This window comes from Elgaria multicarinata, chromosome 3 (assembly GCF_023053635.1).
Source record: "Elgaria multicarinata webbii isolate HBS135686 ecotype San Diego chromosome 3, rElgMul1.1.pri, whole genome shotgun sequence".
Classification (NCBI taxonomy): Eukaryota; Metazoa; Chordata; class Lepidosauria; order Squamata; family Anguidae; genus Elgaria; species Elgaria multicarinata.
Window position 1 is genome coordinate 126,392,102 of NC_086173.1, and position 19,663 is coordinate 126,411,764.

The following is a 19,663-nucleotide window of genomic DNA, read 5'->3' on the forward strand; positions in this document are numbered from 1 at the left end:
ACTTGTTTGTAGAAAGAATGCCTTCTAACAACAGAGTGAACCATTAGGATCAATGCAAGTATTTACTAGTTTTTTAGACTTCTACATATTGGGTTGAATTTGAACTTACTCATACTTAGAGCAGACTCACTGAAATCAGTGGGATTTAATTTCAATGGGTCTGCTCTAACTCTAACAAACCTGGATCCAGCCCATATATATATTATTCTGTTTTTATTTTAATTTTACCTTCTACACCGCTCTGAAATTTTCAATGGGGAGTGGTATATAAATATTGTAAATAAATAAATTATATATATTGGAAGTAGTGATTGGGCAGTGATTTAAGTTGTCAAAGTATCGTGCCTCACAGCCTTTTCTCTCCCTCATGGATGTCTTAATATACTTATTTTATAAACTGTATTTAGGATTTCTACTACTATCTCTTTTCGTATTTAAAATGCAAAATAGAGCAAAAAGTTATGCTCCCGAAGATCTGATATCTTACCATGTTCATGCTACTTTTTCCGATTTGTATATGAGCATCTGATGCATCAGTTCATATTTCTGGGACACGGATAATGTATTACTGGAGAGCAACCTCTTGTGTTTCATATTATTGGCAACAAAATATGTACTGGTACATGAGAATAGAGTACAAAAGTGGGGTGGGGGAGATGTTTGAGATCTTAATCTACCTCTGTTCCATATTGAGAATATACGTCTGCTTTTCAAATAAAGAATTCTAGTCCCCCTGCTTGGAGAGCAGTGTATTTAACGCAACGATTAAGCAACATGCCAAGATACTCAAGCTAGGTGGCACACTAATGTTAAGAATACCAGTCACTATTTCAACAACTGCCATATCCCAAGAAGATGAAGAGGGGAAATGATGCCATGGGCAGGACTGAACTCTTAACTCCCATGCTGAATTACTGAATCAAATGTAATCAGAGAATGAAGTGTTTAGTTTCTTGTGACCAGGCATCAGTGTGATACTGAAGGATTACCTCTTTTCCTGGCTGGTACATCCCTGTCCGAGTCATCATCTTTCTTTTTATTGCCCAATTCACTGGTGTTAACTGTGACTGTAGCCTTGATTTCTTGCTGGGCCACTTTCATGCGATCGTAAAAAACTTTGAAGAATTTTTCTGACTTCTTATCTTCTGTCAGTCTGCAAAAGAATGAGTGCTACAGAAGAACAAAAATTCAGAATGGATTGGTAAAAAAAAAGAGAGAGAAATGATTCCTAGTATTAAGGATATAACAGACTAAAAATTGGTGTAGCCTGACTGTGAGCGCCACATTTGTTGGCTGAGCTGATGTAGAGTCATAGGACAGAGATAAGCAAGTGGAATTCTCAGGGCCAAATTCAGTTCCTGAAGAGTCCCAAACACCCACTGGCAATTCAGAGATAAATCAGTTAAAATAATGGAATGGTGGCTGTAAAACTGGGACTTGTTGGGGATACCCCTTGGAAAGAAGCTGGCCGACTAATTTCTAGCCTCTCCTCAAAGTGACCTTCCAGAAAACTCAGGGGCTGCCCAGGATCGTATGCTTTTAGTTGTTTGTGCAGGGGATATATTCAAATCGTGGAATATTGACAAAATACTATTGCTTTTTTTGAAGAAATTTCAGTTTGGCTACAGGAAAAAAACATGCAAAAGAACTAGAAATAGAATGGGCTGAATGCTGTAGAAAAAAGTAGGCTAGGTAAAGTAGACAACTTAAGGATCAGAAAGTGGAAGGATGAGGAGAAATATTACAAAGCCTAGGAACACATAAAGGATAGTATACTTAGGAGGGCTCAGGAAATGTTGGGAAGGGTGGCTAGGAGGAAAGATTAGACAGTGGGCTCAGAGGCAAGAACGTAATGGAATGATGGGTGACTGAGATTGTCCAGGGCAATCTATGTTCACAATTTTTAGTGTGCACTTGGTTGAAGACAGCTTGCTTACCCAGAATTGTATTTCACTGAGCAGTCTATTAATTCACACATATGGGCTCTGTGCCAATATGGGAACCTTCTACAGCTGAGGAATTTTTAGCAAGAACGCTCCGCCACCATCCCAGCGTACATGCCCATAGCAGGTTTCCATTTATTCCTCACTTCCTTGAGACTGCTGAATGCAGCCTCAGAATCTAAAGAAACCTGGGTGCCAAGCATTTAGATGCCGAAGTAAGAACGGTGGGTGGGTTGTGTGAATTAAAGAACTATAGTTACAGTAAGCAATCTGTCTTTTCTGGTGTCTCTTTCATGGTGTCTCCAGGTCACACATTTGGCCAAGCAGCAAGCTGACTTACTGGAGGTGGGTTTGGTGTCCTATTGTAGAACAGCTGATAACCCACATGTCCAAAGGAGCAGTTAGCTCTATCCCAGATGTCCAACCTGTAGTGATTGATGAAAGTGGATGGCCTTGACCAGGTAGCTGCTCATAGTTCCAGGAAGGAACCTACAAGCAGGACATTGGTGCAACAGTACCTTCTCACCAATGTTCCCCAGAAACTGGTGTATACAGGTTTACTTAAATAAAAAGTAATTTAAATTCCAGAACTACAATTTTCATTTTGGGCGCAATCCTATCCGGATTGTCACTGGCCTCGGAAATTGGAGGCTGCCGACTATCCTATGCAGGGTGGCTGAAACACAGAGGGCATAAGAACATAAGAAGAGTCGTGCTGGATCAGACCAAGGGCCTATCTAGTCCAGCACTATGTTCACACAGGGACTAACCAGCTGTCGACCAGGAACCCACAAGCAGGACACAGGTGCAACAGCACTCCACCACCCATGTTCCCCAGCAACTGGTGTATATAGGCTTACTGCCTCGGATACTGGAGATAGCACATAACCATCAGGACTAGTAGCCATTGATGGCCTTTTCCAGGAATTTATCTAACCTCCCTTTAAAGCCAACTAAATTAGTGGTTATCACTACGTTTTGTGGTAGTGAATGCCACAGTTTAACTATGCAGAGCAAATGCCCATCCATTGGAGGAAGTTTACTGCCACAACAGGCACACTTGCAAAATGGAGCTGGAAGGGTCATATGCTCTCGGGTGATTGCTGAGATAATGAACGAAACAAACAACCACTAAAATGATAGATAGAAACCACTAGAGAGAGAGAAAGGAAGGAAATTAAAACTCTGGAAGAAGCAAACAAAATGAGAAGGTTCCCTACAAGGCTGCCACAGTGGCGGTTGAAGGACAACTGAGGGAATAGTGGGAACCCACTAGGGACATGAACACTGGATGGTGGGGGAGGGTTCCCACCAAAAATTCCTCAGCCTTAGAAGATTTCTGATCGTGGCTCCTTGCTGGCAGAGCCAGGATGCACAGAGACCACAAAGAAGAGGCAGGGTTACCTGGGATATATTCAATCAGAAATATGTAATCAAAACTACAACTCTCTTTCAAGATTATTCATACCCCAAGCTTGTGTGGTTATTAACCCGGCCAAAAAGGATTTCTCTGAAATCTGCTTGTCTGATGGTTGCATTACTTCCTAAAAGCTAAAAAAAAAAAAAGTCATACAAAGTCCAAATCGCTTTTAGTTATTACTCTAGTTAGGGGTTCATTTGAGTCAGAGCTCAGCGCTGGAACATGTAAGCAAACTAGAATGCTCTGAACATGTAATAAGTGTCACTTCCTCAGCACTACAATTTTTTTCGTAATTTTACTTACAATTCTTTCACAAGTGCCATCGGGGACTTCCTTTCTTTCACTATGAATATCTTTTATCCTGGCATGAATGCTGTTGATGTATGGGCAAGTGTACAAAACAGTAATTTAAAAATCAAATGCACTTCATAACCATGGGAAATGCAAAAACTGGAAGAGACTTTCCTTATAAATAACCCCAGAAAAGAAGTTCCAAAGATGCTATAATACCGAAAAAATAACCAGCAAGTAGGACAGGATCTCAGAGGACAGCTAATCACTTCTTTAGCCATCCTGATGAACATCTAGTCTCTGTTTAAAAACTTCTAACAGAGTCCACCACCGTCATCTGTTCCACTGTTGAATCGCATGTATCATTACAAAGCTCTTCCTAATATTTAGTCTAAGAGCTCCATCACGCCTGCTTTTTTTAATACGGTTTTCATCCACGGTTTCCCACTCCATTTCCTTAGCAAGTTGAGTGCTGGGCACTTTCATGTGTGTGCATTGTTGTGCTCTTTCAGCACATGTGTCTTTTCACCTGGAGCACTACTATGCCAGTGAAATCTCCCACCCCACCCCTTATGTCCTCCTTTCCCCCTGCAGTTAGTTTTTTATTTTAAAAAAAATATTCCTTTATTTCTGCCAAGTACAATAGTACAGTATCCTGAAACTGCGCAATTATGGTAAAACAACACACTTTCCCCTAAGATCATATTAAACAAATTCCAAGGAAGGGAGGCCATTTGTAGGAAGCAGGAGGGAGTGCATGGGCCGAGACTGTTGCTGCCCTCTGGCTTGGGGAAAAGTTTACAGGGAAGGAGGAGAGGTAGTTTGTTTTGCTCATTTCAAAGGGTGGGCAAATTAACAATCATTTTAACTAATTTCTTTTGTAAAGGTGGTCAGGTCCCCTCCTTTGCTCCAAGGTAACCAAAATTACCTTTAAAGCCCTACATGCTTTGGGTCCAGGCTACCTGCGGGATCGCCTTCTCCCAAACAATCCGCCCGCACACTCCGGTCCTCTGGGAAGAATCTACTTCAGCTAGCAAAAACTAGATTAACAACTGTTACCCAGAGGACCTTCTCTTCTGCTGCTCCTAGACTGTGGAATGGCCTGCTGGAGGAGATTCGTCAACTTGACAGTCTCTTAGAATTTAAAAAAGCAATAAAGGCTGATCTATTCTGGCAGGCCTATCCAGTGGAATTTTAGAATGTTTTCAGGATGTTTTAATCATGTATGTTATGTTTTTAATCAGTTTTTAATGTGTATTTTATATCATGTTTTTATATTGTGTTTTATACTTTGAATGGTTTTCGTTTTTTTGAACCACCCAGGGAGCTTCGGCTGTTGGGCAGTATAAAAATGTAATAAATAAATAAATAATAAAATACTTACACCTGCATAATTTTTAAAGATAAAGAGATTAAACTTGGCACAGCGATAGCTCTTACGGAGAGCTTTAGCCATGCCAAGTTTGAATCAGATTGGTTCATCCCTTGATTTTTTAGGATTGTTTTTTTAATTTCTCTCCCTTAAATCCTTTTGCTGATAGCCCACCAGTGCGGAAGTCCACCTGTTTGCAATTGTGAAGGATCTATTTTCCTTTACTTTGATCATGCAAATCTATGTATCTCCAGTTCATAAAATAGAGATCTGCTGGTTCCCTTACTGAAAAGTAAATCTCATTGATTTCAACTACATTTACATCCAAGTCATACTAAAATTGGATGAATATTTACCTTTGAGTAAACCCCATTCTGGCAAATGCAATTGAATGCCATTCTAGTGGGCTGAAATGGTGTAATGATGCAATGGTGGGATTAGGGAAAGTCAACCCCTTGCATGTCCACAGACTGGTCTACCTATCCTCATTTCAACGAACTATTGTTGCACTGTAAAACTTAGGAGAAATAGGGGGGAGGGAGAGAGAAAGAACACACGATGCTTTCCCTAGGATCCTTATAAACCGAGTCGGAGGACTGAAAGTACAATGGACTGACTCAGCAAACTACAGGGGAAGAGGAACGAACGTGCACTGTGCCTCGCTCCATTTCTAAAAAACCCCACAAGTCTTTAATGCGAAGCTTCGCAGTTCTAGGGAGGTGTGGGGGCAAACCACCACCACCCCTGTCCTGGTGCATTTTCTGCATTTCTTTTAAGGTAAAAATGTACCCCTGGTCATGCCTACTCAGCAGTAAGTACACACAGTTAAATGGGACCTCTCTCCCTCTCCCTTCACGGTTGAGTGGAGAACCGCCCCACCCTCCTCTTTTGTTAGCGAGACACACACGCCCCCAACAAAGAACAGGATGGTTGGATAGAACGCAACAACAGCAATACACAGGAGGGAGGAGTGCATTTGTTTTGCAAAGAGGGGAAAAACAGACTTTCCCCGCTCCAAAAAGAAATGAAACATGGAGGGGAAGAGGCAAAATAAGTGCAGGACATGGACGACTGGGCTGCAAAACTGCATAACATGCATGGCGAATGTGCGATAAATCGCTGGTGTGATGGAGTTCTAAATCCTCCTTCTTGTAGAAAAGTGAAGATTATCACAGAAGGTCATTTAGCCATTTTCAGAGGCTACTAACCAAGAAAATATAATATTACTGCCATCATACTTTAAAAATGCACTTAAATAATACTGGCAGTGAAATCCTATATCTAACTCACTGAGTTCAATGGGGCTTATTCCCAGGTAAGTGCAAATAAGCTTGCAGCCTTAAAGTACTATCTACTTATAGGCTGTACCTCACATATTTTGGTGTCCACCTAAAACTTTAAAATGCACATGTAAAAATATAGTACGTGACTGACACAGAAACATATATTATGCAGGTACACTTGTGAGATTGCTGGGGTTGGCTACCCATCAAGTGTACACTAGTCGCAAACTCATTTGCTACTGTGAAACGGCTATACAACTGCAACACCTTAAAGAGCTGAAGACAAGATGAAAACAGCAACTACCCTAAAACAAAAATGAGTCAAAGCATGTCAGTTTTTTGCTCTTAATCTATAAGAATACATATTTACATTATGTGAGACATATATAATTTCCCCCATTCTAATTAACGTTTGTATCCTTCCAATGTGGAGAAGCAAAATAAAATAGTACCTTCCTAAAACTCTGTAAAGCATGAAAGGATTGCATGGAAGAAGGCAACAAATAGCTAGCGACTCGATCTGACAGTTATCTGATGAAACCAATATGCTGTTACATAAATCAGAAACGGAGCTTAAAGCATGACTGGAGGATGAACTTGCAAGTGGGTCATCTTATGCAGAGTATTATGAAGTTAGTTTGCATTCTGCAGTGGCTCATGTTGCAACAGCTTCTTCTACAATACGAAGTTAGATTTATTGAAAAAGCAAATTGGAGTGGGGTAGCAATACATCCGTGAAGATGTAAACAACACAGGAATGGTGGCCTTTGATCACTCTCCAAAGTAAATTTGGTGGCAAAGTGACTTTGAAAAGTGGGTAACATCACTTTTCCTTATAATGTAGATGAGCAGCCAGACAAGGAGAGCTGACACAGAGACTATATGAGACCTCAGGGGGCAAAAAGGAAAAAGGAAAAGGACGATTTTGATGCAAATGACAAAAACAATTTATTGCATGAATGTACAATCACACACCTCTGCCTGGTTTCCCTAGTGCACTGGACTAGCTGGACTTTGACGTGTGATCAGAAAGGCATTTTTATATTCATATAAATATTTGGCATGAAAATAGTGTTTTTTAAAAATGGTTCCTCTACTGCTATTGCTGTCCTAAAGCACGCGTGCTGTCATTTTGGTTCTTCCCTGACTTGCATGAATTTATTTCAAATTTATTTGCTTCCCACCTCGAAGCATGCCCACTGTTATACATGAGAATAACAGTGATTATCTATGGATGGAGGTACTCTGTACATGTCGTTCAGAAGCACTTTCATATGTTCTAGAGCTGAGCTGTCACTCAAATTAAGGTCTGACTATCTATCAGCCATCAGTAATGCCAACAAAGGCAGATAATTGTTTGAACAAGCAAAAACCTAATTCTAACTACACTAACTGCAAACAAATTATATCAAGTAATATTAGATAATAGAATTTTTTAAAGTTTAGACTGGTAATGTAAGCAAAGCAGTGCAATAGCACCTTAATTAGACATCAAAAAAAATCAGCTTAGCGAAACCCTGAGTCTGGTCACATGATTTAAAAAGCAAAAGCAGTGTTCTTTTGGGTAGCGTTATACTAGGGAAATGTAATTGTCTTACAAATGACTAACTACCTAGAGCAGTCTCCCCCAACCTGGTACCCTCTAGAGGTGGGACTACAACTTCCAGCATTCCTCAGCCATCATTGCTGGGAGCTATAGCCCAACACATCGGAAGGGCACTAGATTGGGGAAGGCTGACCTAGAGTTATGATTACTTGAAAGAGATTAAGTCAATTAACAAGCACAATGAGGTGGAAAGCCTTCCTTTCCATGCAGCCTCCTAGCCCTGTGGTCTGCCCCGACTCATTTGGGGGTATATATTGTAAGGTCTTTGAAAAACAGAGCCAATAATATTATAGAAAGCCAGTCACAGGGCAATTTGCTGGCTCTGGAGAACAAAACTTATATTCTCTCCCCCACAAGAATGAATTACAGCCATGAAAACAAATGAAGAGTGAAATGCAATGGGTTGGATCAAAACTTAGTCATACTTACAGTAAACCCATAGAAATTAATGAGACTTAAGTTAGTCATGAGTACCTTAAGGCCCTTTGATTTCAATGTTTTTTTTATTATAAATATGACTAAATCTGGATCCAACCCTGTGTATATAGGGACAATCCATGTCACGATATAATAAACAGTTCATAACCCAAGCTGCATCCAAACCACCATGTGAGGGTACCTTGAAATTCCAATACCTTGAAGTTTTTCTCTATCTGGTATGACTTTTATATAAGACACAAAAATGATGCCTGCGTGGTTCCTTGCACGCTGGTACTACACATGAACAGTGATCATGTTTCAGTACAATGGATGCACCTGGAGAAGTAATACTGGCATAGGTTTCATGCATATAACATTCCAATGTTGGGGTGGGGGGAGAAACAGCTTTTCATTTCAGCATTAAACTATGAAGTTGTAGCATGGGATGACATGTAGATACCTTCTAAAGTTTCTGAGAATGACATATTGTCACAGCATTCTTTCCTAACAGGCCATTCATTGGTGCTCTGTGTTAGGAAGAAACTCATCAAAGATGCCTTCAAAATCATAGATGAACCACTACAGTTACCTAGGGAGGTCGTGGGCAGTCCCACACTAGAGGCATTCAAGAGGCAGCTGGACAGCCATCTTGTCAGGGATGCTTTAAGGTGGATTCCTGCATTGAGCAGGGGGTTGGACTCAATGGCCTTATATGCCCCTTCCAACTCTACTATTCTATGATTCTATTCATTTAATTTCATTTATTCAATTTATGTTGCCCTGTAGCTGAAGCTCTAAGACTGATGTACATAATAAAAGCAAAAATAATATAACCAGCAAGATAACATATTAAAAGTATTCTTTTAAAAGTAATAACCAAAACTACTATTTAAGTAAGATAAATAATTTAGCTGCTATAAACAGAGAACATGATTTTAAAATGGAGCATTACACATATTAAACATAAAACAAGCAAATTTATTCTGGCATAAGCTTTTGTGGACTGTAGTCTACGTCATCAGATGCATGGTGTATTGTGGTGGCTTTTACGGTTTTTATCACAGAAGTTTTTTCTGCAATCGGTTAACATGGCTAAACTCTTAAAACAGCCTCATCTAGGTACCGTATTTTCCGGCGTATAAGACGACTGGGCGTATAAGACAACCCCCAACTTTTCCAGTTAAAATATAGAGTTTATATTTTATATCCCCTCCCCGCCTCTCCTCTCCCTGCTCTAGTTGTGCGCCTGCAGCTGGCGAGAAGTGGCTGCCTGAGCTGAGGAAGGCTGGTGCTGCTTTCGCGCTCTCATTCTCTCCCGGTTTACGAGTCTGTGGCGCACTGCCGGGCTAGACTCCGTCAGGAGTTGCTCGCTGAGCCGCTTCTCCTCTCTCCCTCACTCCGTCGCTCTCTTCCCCCCCCCGCTCTCCTTCCTTCCCTCCCTCCTGCTCGCTCGTGCTCTCTCTCTCTCTCTCTCTCTCTCACACACACACACACACAGAACTCAGGAGCTCGTGGCTTCGGTTGAAGGCGAGCGGCTCGCGCTCCCTTTGCCTGCCTCAACCACCGACACCCTCAGAACCCAAACAGTAAAAAGGGGGAGGGGAGGAGAAAAAAAAAAGAGGCGGAGGGGGGCAACGGTGTGCGTGTATATATATAGGCAAGCCTTAAACAGAAGGATGGGGATTTGAACTATATGCGGCGACCGCAGATTCTCCAGTCCGGCTCGGAAGTTACAGCACCCGCCCTATAAGACGACACCCGGCGTATAAGACGACCCCTGACTTTTGAGAAGATTTTCCTGGGTTAAAAAGTCGTCTTATACGCCGGAAAATACGGTACATAATGTTACTCAGTGATATTTACAGAGAAAAATGCAAACGTTGTCCAATTAAAAAACAACTTCTGTGGTGCAGACCACACATTTGTATGTACTTTGCCTGAAAGACTTAACCAGGTATCTTATTTTGAATAGACTGTATTGCGCTAGTTTGCAGTAACTGTTCAATAGCAACTACTAAAAAGGAAAGGAAAGGACACCCTGTGCAAACAAGAAATCATTTGTACGGTAGATAACCAAAAACGATGCTTCTGGCAGGTATTTGTATCCTTTACAACCTTTATTCTGCATTGAGAGTCTAAACAATGCATTGTGAAAAATGCATTAGGAAGGCTAAAAGTATTATTTTAAATGATAAAATCGAATAAATATTTTAAGCCACAAAGCATCAGTTCTGGAAAGTGACTGCTTATATCTGATCATACCATAAGATCACAAAGTCATTCCAGTGTTTCATCTCAGATTTTATCAGTCAAAAGAAATTTTACTTCACAAACATCTCCTTTTAGAAGATAGTGAAAGCTGCACTGTAGTTCACATACCATTTGCAACAATAGTGTATCTTTCCTCAAAAATTATATTATTCAAATATTTCACCCCAAAATGGTATACCCTGTAGAGCATTTTAGTGGACACCTTGCAGTGGTGTGAAGATTGTCCTATAACAGCTAATCCTGCCCAGATCAATTCTTTCACATTGTATTTTAAGAGGCTGCATTGTATTATTTTCTAGGCATCAGAAAGAACCAGGTGTTTGAAACACCTTCTGTAAATGAAGAAACTAAGATTATAAAGATTCTCCAGTTCAGTAAATGAGGCAGTTCAAGAGCATTTGAGGCTCAAACACATATTACTTTAAAAACGTAGATAGCAGGCTACATCTTTCTTCTTCTTTACTCTACAGTAAGCACGGGAGATGTCATCCAAATAAAGATTCTGGCATGGGGGGGGGGCTTTAATTCTTCTTGCCTCTGCAATCGAGATGGGGGGGCACACCTGCAATATATATTTTCAAATAGTGATCAAATAGATTGGGACTGCATTGTGTGGAGAAGAAGGGTTAAAGCCCCACCACATCCCCTCAAACAACAGTCCTAATCCAGATTAGGGACCCAGCACATTCTAGAATAAAGAATAATGTCTATTTTGGGCCCAGGACCAGAAAAGGATCTGTTAAGATAGGTGGCATGCAATAGGCATCTCAAATCAGTCTCATCACACAAAGACACAAGCCTTTCATATGGACAACATCCAAATTTAAAAACGATAAAACACACACACACACTTTAAAACAGAGGACACAACTGATGCTTTAAACTTGAGATGTGGATATGGCAAACAACCTAATTTGATATAAGAATAGACAAGATAAACTTGTGAACAACTCCCATCATCCTCAACACTCCCTGCATCATCCAACCGGACTATTGGGTGCAGTAGATTCCAAAAGTGTGATCTTGCTTGTTTCTTTTGATTTATCTGTTGTGGTCTGATGCCGATTACTAATGCAGAAAGGTTTCCAAGGCCAAATGATAGCCTCAGCCAAGTAAGACAACTGTTCCAGTTACACCAGATGAAAAAAACATTTACAGCTCTCAAGATGACAGCGGAAAGTATCCTGCTACAATATTTATTATGAAATGAATACAAATGTTTTCCATTATTGACAGCATCTGCGCTTACAACGTAAATGAATTTTCTTGTAACCAACCACGATACTGTGGGATTGATTTATGATTTTTCAGAAACGTCACTGTAGATCCCTGTGTATCTGGCCACTAATTAATTAGGGTTCTCTCTCTGAAACTGTAGAGAAACAAAACTCTGGAAAAACCTTTCTATGAAACCAGTGCCAGCTTTCCCAAGGTCTCAAGAAAGCAGTATCTACCCTTCTCTAATTCCAACATCCTGAAATCACTTTCTAAACTTTTCACTGAGGTCATGTAATCAGCCCACCTGCTGCCCTGTGTCACCTCATAGTTACTTATACTTACATTGCTCCCATCTGTCCTCCCTTTTCCTCTTATTAACAAGGTCTTGACATGACTCAACACTGGGAAATCACTTCTGTCCAATTTCCCTTATATTCCAATTCCAATGCTACCTCCACCTCTACCCCGGTATTGCTTTGCTCCACATTTATTTCCTTTTGTCTTGTTTCTAATGCCACATGGCTCTCTACCTCCTGGTTAAAGAGGCTAGAACTTCCTTGGCTTAAAAAAAAAGAAAGAAAAGAAAATGTTTAAAAGAAAACTGTTCTGCAACTCCATATGCAATTGCAAAAGGGACAACACTTTATAGGGAGAGTTAATGCCAACCATATGGCAAAGCCTGCTGCCATTGGATCAGTTTTCTGGTTTTGCTAAATCAGATGGTATTTTGTTTCACAACCAAATTCATTTACCATGAAATAAGAACCACCATATGATGAACAGAGGTCATGCAGCACATTTCACAAATCTTGGGCATCAGTAAATACAGCACTCAATCTAGTCACATTTCCAAAGCACAGCTTTTTTTCTGATAGTCTATAAATTTCTGAATTAGAACATTTTCTACGACATTTGAGCATGTGAGATAATGTAGGGTGACCAAATAGGGCGCCTGTAACAGTTGTATTATTGAAAAGGGTATTTCAGCAGCATTTGTATGCATGCAGCACCTGGTGAAATTCCCTCTTCATCACAGCAGTTAAAGCCGCGGGAGCTATACTAGAGTGACCAGATTTAAAAGAGGGCAGGGCACCTGCAGCTTTAACTGGTGTGATGAAGAGGAAATTTCACCAGGTTCCCCATATATACAAACGACACCTGCAGAAATTCCCTTTTCAATACAAGTGTTAAAGATACAGGAGCCCTGTCCTCCTTTTCATATGGTCACCCTAGATAATGGCCTGGTTCAGAAGACACTCTGAGCTTTGTGGTTAGCTTAACCACGTTCTGCTGTGGTTAGTGTTAACTAGATGCGGAATGCTTTCAGACAACACTTTTAACCCTTTTGTGGTTAAGTTTTCCTTAACCACACGCTAACCACAAAGTGGTTAGTGGAGCACCTGATTCCTCCAACTGATCCACCCTGTATCCCAGCAGCCCTAGCATTAGGAGCCCTGGCAGTTACGGCCGTCATTTTAGAGCAGGCACCAATGAAATCAGCAATTGCATGCTTGCATCGCCCTGTTTAGTGAGCGGTTCCTTTGCTTTCTGCATCGCCATGCTTGCTATACCTCTGTAGTCATCACAGGGGAGGCACAAGCCTTCCTGGATGGCTGCACTAGCTGTGTCATCAGGCAGTGCCACCACAGTAATCAGAACCTGAGAAGTGTAATGGCGCTTCAACGAGGTAGGAGAAACAGATGCTTCGTATGAGGAAATTGCAAACAGGGATTTAAAAAGCTCTACTGTAAGCATGCTCTGCTAATTAGAACAAAAATCGCTCCAAAAAACTAATGCGAAACATGAAATGGCAGCCGCAGCGAGTGAAACAATCAGCAGTCCAGAGCAGCCATAGAGCCCACTGGCTAGAGTGGCCCTGCCTAGTTAGGCAACTCTGTACTGGAAGCTCTATGCCTTAACCTCTTAAAGACAAGCCCTTAACCACACACACGTGTCAGACAACACTTTTAGCCATGGTTAGTGCTGCTAACCATGTTGCACAACATGATTAGTGAGCCTAACCACAATGTGGTTAATGGGGCAGATAGTTAGGGGAAATATGTGTCAGATGACACCATTAACCATGGTTAAGCATTCCGTTAATCATTTTGTGGTTAAGCAGCATGGTTTAGCGTGTCGTCTGAACGGGGCCAGTGCTTGTGATTAAATGCTGCAGCCACAGAATTTCAGAAAACGCCTTACATATTCACATATTGGACTGAAAGTAATGCCCACACCTGTGTTCTTCCTTTTCATAGCTTCTACACTCTATTTAACTCTTGAGCACTTGGCCCTTTTCTAACTTGTTATACATTTTATTTGTAAGCCTAAAAGATTAGCAAAGGAATTTGACCATCTTAGCTGCTCTTTTCACTTGCAATTGTCATCTCATTTTTATTTTTAAAAAAGAAGTTATGACTATGTCAGATTTTCTGGACAATTTTTCTGCCTTCATATATTTTCAAAAGACTTGAAAACAGATTTTTCAGTAATTACTTGGAAATGGGTAGTGCTAGGCCTTATATTTAAGATTCTGACTACAACAACAACTACTTACTACTACTACTAATCATTGCTCATCTTATTTCATTTCTCTTCTCTCTTACACTGTTTTGCATCAACCCATTTGTTTTCCCCATCACAAAAAAGCATCCCTTGCCTTTTTATCTCTTGAACGGACTTCATTCCTCAAGTACCTGTCAACTTGAGCCATCTCCGAGGCTACCTTTAAACTGTTTCCTTAGATAACTATAGATTCTGCTTCCAGTTTTTTTTTAGTTATATTCATCTATCTCATCCTATTCATTCAACTCACATCTATCCCTTAATCTATTATTTACAATGAAAAGAACTACAGCATAGTGGAATTTTCTTTCACTTAACTAATCCTCTTCTTTAGAGGCCTGTTAAACTGTTGTTGTTAAATTATAATCAGTGGGATTCATTTAGAAACCACAAGCTACATTTTTTATAAAGCACACCTTATTCTACAACAAATGAGCATGCAGCAAGTTAGTTAACTGAAGACTGACATCTGCCCTTTCAAGGTTTCGGAAAGTATTGAATAGCACATTGCATGACTTGCTGACTGATGTCTTAATTCTAGAGCACATTGGAGAAGTGCAGCTTAAATGGTGGATACTCAGCATGGAATTCTTGACACAGCAAGTTTGCTAAACTGCTAAACCATATTGCTTGACATGCCAAGCGAGAAAGCCTCAGATGCAAAGGACTAGTAAAGGATGGCTTGAGGATGGCTCTTGCCTACCACAGGTCATACGAGTTTTTGCTCAATTTGTTATGCCTGTTGGAAACAGATTTATCTCAGTTAACTGTTAACTAGGTCTGCCCTGTAGTCACAGCTATTTTATTTATACTGTTAACCAAGAAAACAGGAAACAGCAGGCCTACCCAGATGAATTTTAAACCTAACAATTTTAGATATTGTGATTATTTTAATATTGTATTGGTTTTATATGCTCTTTTAACTAGTTTTAAGTATTATATTGTATTTAATGTTGTTCCCCGCCTCAATCCAGAGGGAGAGGCGGGTTGTTGTTGTTGTTGTTTTTGTTGTTATTATTATTATTATTCATGAACTCTTGCATCAAGTAGTTTGGCTTTTGTTCAGACTTGATAATTAGAAGCCCACTGCATAAACTTTGCTTGTTGCAAGCTCAAGTTGTACAAAACCCAGCCAAAACTGTATGCATGATACAGAATAACTTATTCACACACTTTGATAAAAGGAATAGTAATCTAATTACAGAAACATTCATTAACAATCTTCTAAGAATAAGGGCAATCGTGTAGACCAGGGGTGAAAAACATGCGGCCAGTGAGCCAAAATGGCTACTTTGCCTTTTTTGCATTGTGCACTGACCACACTGAAGCATGCAGCATTTTCAAGCAGAATCATGTTCCCTGCGTGCTTTAGTTTTTTTAAAAACCCTGCCACCTTTGTGCTGCCGCTGTGGCTGCGCCACTGAAATTTGGTGGCAAATTTGGCAGGATGGCAAGGGATAGGGAGTAACCCCTCGTAAGATCCAGGAGGGCAATGTGTCTCACCTTGAGTGTAGCCAGTAGTTTCTGGTCGTTGTCCCAGAGATTAAAGCACACGCTCTATTAAACCAATACCTTTTACTGGATCAAATACTATTTGTATAGGAGAATGTAAGCTTTCATGTCAGAGAAGTGCTTGAAGAGCTCCATGGTACTCAAAAGCTCACATTCTCCTGTACCATCCTTGGTTGGTTCAATAAGTGATAACACCTTTGGCAAGTTTGCATGTCATGTTAAGCCACCCTGAGAATAAGCCATGATTGTTTAGTGGCTTGTCTGTTACTCCTGACAGATGATTGCCCACTTGGCGACTTGCTGTGGCTTGTTTCTCCCTCAGTCATTCCTCCTGGCCACTGCCAGTATGTCTCCCAGGGGCCTTTGCAGCAGAAATCCTTGTTTCTTCGTTCCTTACGTCAGCATTCTTTCTGCAATTGGTCCACTCACGAGGGAAACTGCCCACCCCCCGTATAGCAGATCATCAAAGGGATTTAGGTTTCTGAGTCATTCTGAATGTGGGAATGCATTCGCAAACTTGGGGGTGGGTTGGTGGGTGGATCTTGAGCAAGTGTGCAAGACAGCCTGTCCGCAATTTAGTCAAGCATACTGATATCTCCCTCTTCTGAATATCTTTGTCAATTTCATCCTCCACTTCTGAACATCTTTTTTTTAAAAAGGCTGCTTCATATTCTACTGAAGTAATAACTCCTGTCCCTAAAGTTCCTCATCTCCTGCAGCCACCAGCCACTTATAGCTCTCCTTTCCACACACGCTACATGCTTGTAACTTCCTTCCACTGGTCTCCATTGCTAGCTGTCAGATGTCCATGAAGTTTACACACAGCAGGGAGTGGGATCGCAAACATATGCAAATTTCAAGACAGATCAGGAAGTGAGTGTGTAAACATATGCAGAGTGGGGAGTGAGTGAGTAAAGATATGCAAATTTTAAGGCAGACAAGTGAGGTGGATTGCTAAAAATACCTACATTTCATGGCAAAGCAGTAAAATGGAGGGGGGAATTTATTTATTTATTTATTACATTTTTATATCGCCCAATAGCCGAAGCTCTCTGGGCGATTCACAAAAATTGTGCAAATTTCAAGACAGAACAGTAAAGCTGAGGGAAAAATTACTCAAAATGCCTAGCAGCAGAATTCACAACTGTAATTTTGCAGGGGGTTGGACTCAATGGCCTTTTAGGCCCCTTCCAACTCTACTATACTATGATTCTATGACCAATAAAAATAATAATTGTGAATGCATTCGGAACACTCTCCAATGTCCTTTAGTCTACGAAAAACAAATTAATAATCCATCCTAAAGTGCTGAGAAGGGATGAGGGGGAAGGGTAGAGGCACTAGTGATATCACAAGAAGTGGCAGGTGGGTTTGCCACTCTTTCCGGGAGGCTTTCTAGCTGTTCCAGACAAGCCACAAGAGAATTGCCCAGCTGGGTTCAGGCATCACAACAACCCACCCTGAGAACAAGCCATCCTAAACAACCCTACTACAAGAATGGGTTCTCAGGGTGGCTTGTTTGCAAAACAAAACAAAACAACCCATGATGGAGAAAACCCACTCTGGGTTTGAATGTCACACTAAACCACCCTGGGGCAATCTATGATAACAGCCAGCTGTGGCTTAGAGTGATGTGTAAACTAAATTACTATGTTCTAATTATTTCAGGGCAGCAGTGGATTTGATACAAACATTAGTTCTTTCCAATTCTAACTGATGAGAACAGGATTCTCATGTTTGGTGAGACACCTGGGTCCATTTCCTTCAAAATGTCACAAGACATCAGGATCCTTTTGCCTTTTTCACATATAAGCATTCATAGGCTCAGTGTGCACAGACATATAAAGATGGAGGAAGATACATTCCCAAACATATTTTTTAGACGATCTCTATCCATTCACTATACATATTTGTAAAAAATCTGAAAAAGGCCTGGCAACTTTGGTGGCTTGGACAACGGGCTCCTGCATAGGGAATTGCCATCACCTAGTCACATTAAGGCAGACCAAGCTCCTTGCGCATAAAAAAGCCTGTTTTGCCTGGAACTATTCCTCCTCCTCCTCCACCTTTCCAAAGATGTACTAGTCGCCGTTGCTGCTGTCATAGGAATATAAGAAGCTGCCCTATACTGAGTCAAACCATTGGTCCATCTAGGCCAGTATTGTCGACACTGACTGGCAGTGGCTCCCCAGGGTTTTAGGCAGGAGGTTTTCCTGCCCTACCTGGAGGTGCCTGGAATTGAATCGGGGACCTTCTGCATGCAAGGCAGATGCTCTACCACTGAGCTACAGCCCCTCCCCAAACAAATATTAGATTGCGATTTGGAACGCTAACAAGAATGCAGTTAAGTTGCACATTAGAGAGACACTTTTGTTGGCTGCCTTTTCCTCAAGGTTCACCTTATTATAGTTAAATTCCCCTCCTTTTGTGTAACTGCCTTGAAAAGTTAAATGCTTTGTAACAAGGCACCTGTCACAGCCTAAAGGAAGCTAATTAGGGGATCTCTGCATTGCGCCCTTAAGAGTTAACGTAAACTTTAAAATAACTAGAAAGAGCCATGGAATATCACGTAGCTAGAGGCTGTAGTTCTAATATGGTTCTAACACAGTTCAGTTGTATTATAGTTGCTGCCCAAAAGGCCAATCCTCAGAACTGGATACATGGCATTTTACCAAGAAACCTGATTAAGTACTTTCTTTCAAAGGGACAGTACTGCTTAAGGAGAGGCCTGAGTTTTTAGTTCTCTTCCTGTACAAGCAATAAAGGGATATCGGATGGGCCATCTGTGATATTTGATTCCTGAAAAGGTCTTCCCTCAGTCACCACATCTGAAATCCTGATTCTTCCCAATTTAAAGCAGAGAGCCAATCACACATGAGAGGTGTAGGAGAGAAAAGAAAGGACAAGATCATCCTTGGATTTCAAGATGACAAACAGAGGCTGAATGTGCACAAATATCAGGTAGTATCACTAGTCCTGCTTCTGCGAAGGGCATTAAATATTTAATTGAATAAGCAGATGGTTCTGCCTAGGCAGGAGTTGTGGGGCTACTGATTTTAAAAGATTTAACCACTTTGTTCATGCATTTAACACAACTGTACACAAACACATGACCCCACACAAGAAGAAAGTCTTAAAACCACACAACACTATCAATACAGGAGAGGTAGGAGAGAGGCACACACCCTACTTCCTTCCTGAATGAAGGAGTTGAATGTAGGTGTAAGTAAAGGGTGTTTTACAGGCTTGCGGAAGTGAGGAACCCTCTAAAACGTGTTTTTCCCCCACAAAAGAAAAAGAAAAGGGAATTATAGAAAACCATAGCAACACCACCCACCAGCTTCATTTGCTGACGCATTTTAAAAAACAAAAAGGAAAAAAACTCTAAAAAACTCAAGCTGTCTCTACCAGCTTGGGAAGGTGAGCAAGCCTTGAGAACTCATTAAATTCCCTCCTCAGCTCCTCTTGTATGCCTGCAGCTAGTGAGCAAGTAGGATATAAATAGAAGTTATATAACATCTTTGTTGATTCCTGTGCTTACAAAAAAAAATGTAGCATGACCTTGTTTTGAATAGCCTGCCTCTGCCTGCTTGTCAAGGACTTTAATCCAGTTGGGGATCGTCTGAAAAGCCTAAATAAATAGTATATATACTTGACAGATAAAACAGAAATATGTGGGCTTGGTGTCTGGCTATAACACACTGTTTTCTCTATATGTCTTAGTTATAGATAGGAACTATCTAGTGTTCATGAAAAGTAGGA

The 19,663-nt window shown here is 40.8% G+C and overlaps 1 protein-coding gene across 4 annotated transcripts in view; it reads right to left on the reverse strand.

Moving 5' to 3' along the window:
- ITPR1 (inositol 1,4,5-trisphosphate receptor type 1) overlaps positions 1-19,663 on the reverse strand; it is a 291,524-nt gene that overhangs the window by 60,985 nt on the left and 210,876 nt on the right. For all 4 annotated transcript variants that reach the window (XM_063121590.1, XM_063121591.1, XM_063121589.1 and 1 more), the window contains one exon: positions 990-1,170. In XM_063121590.1, coding sequence (XP_062977660.1) covers positions 990-1,170 — 181 coding nt within the window. The remainder of the gene's footprint in view (positions 1-989; positions 1,171-19,663) is intronic.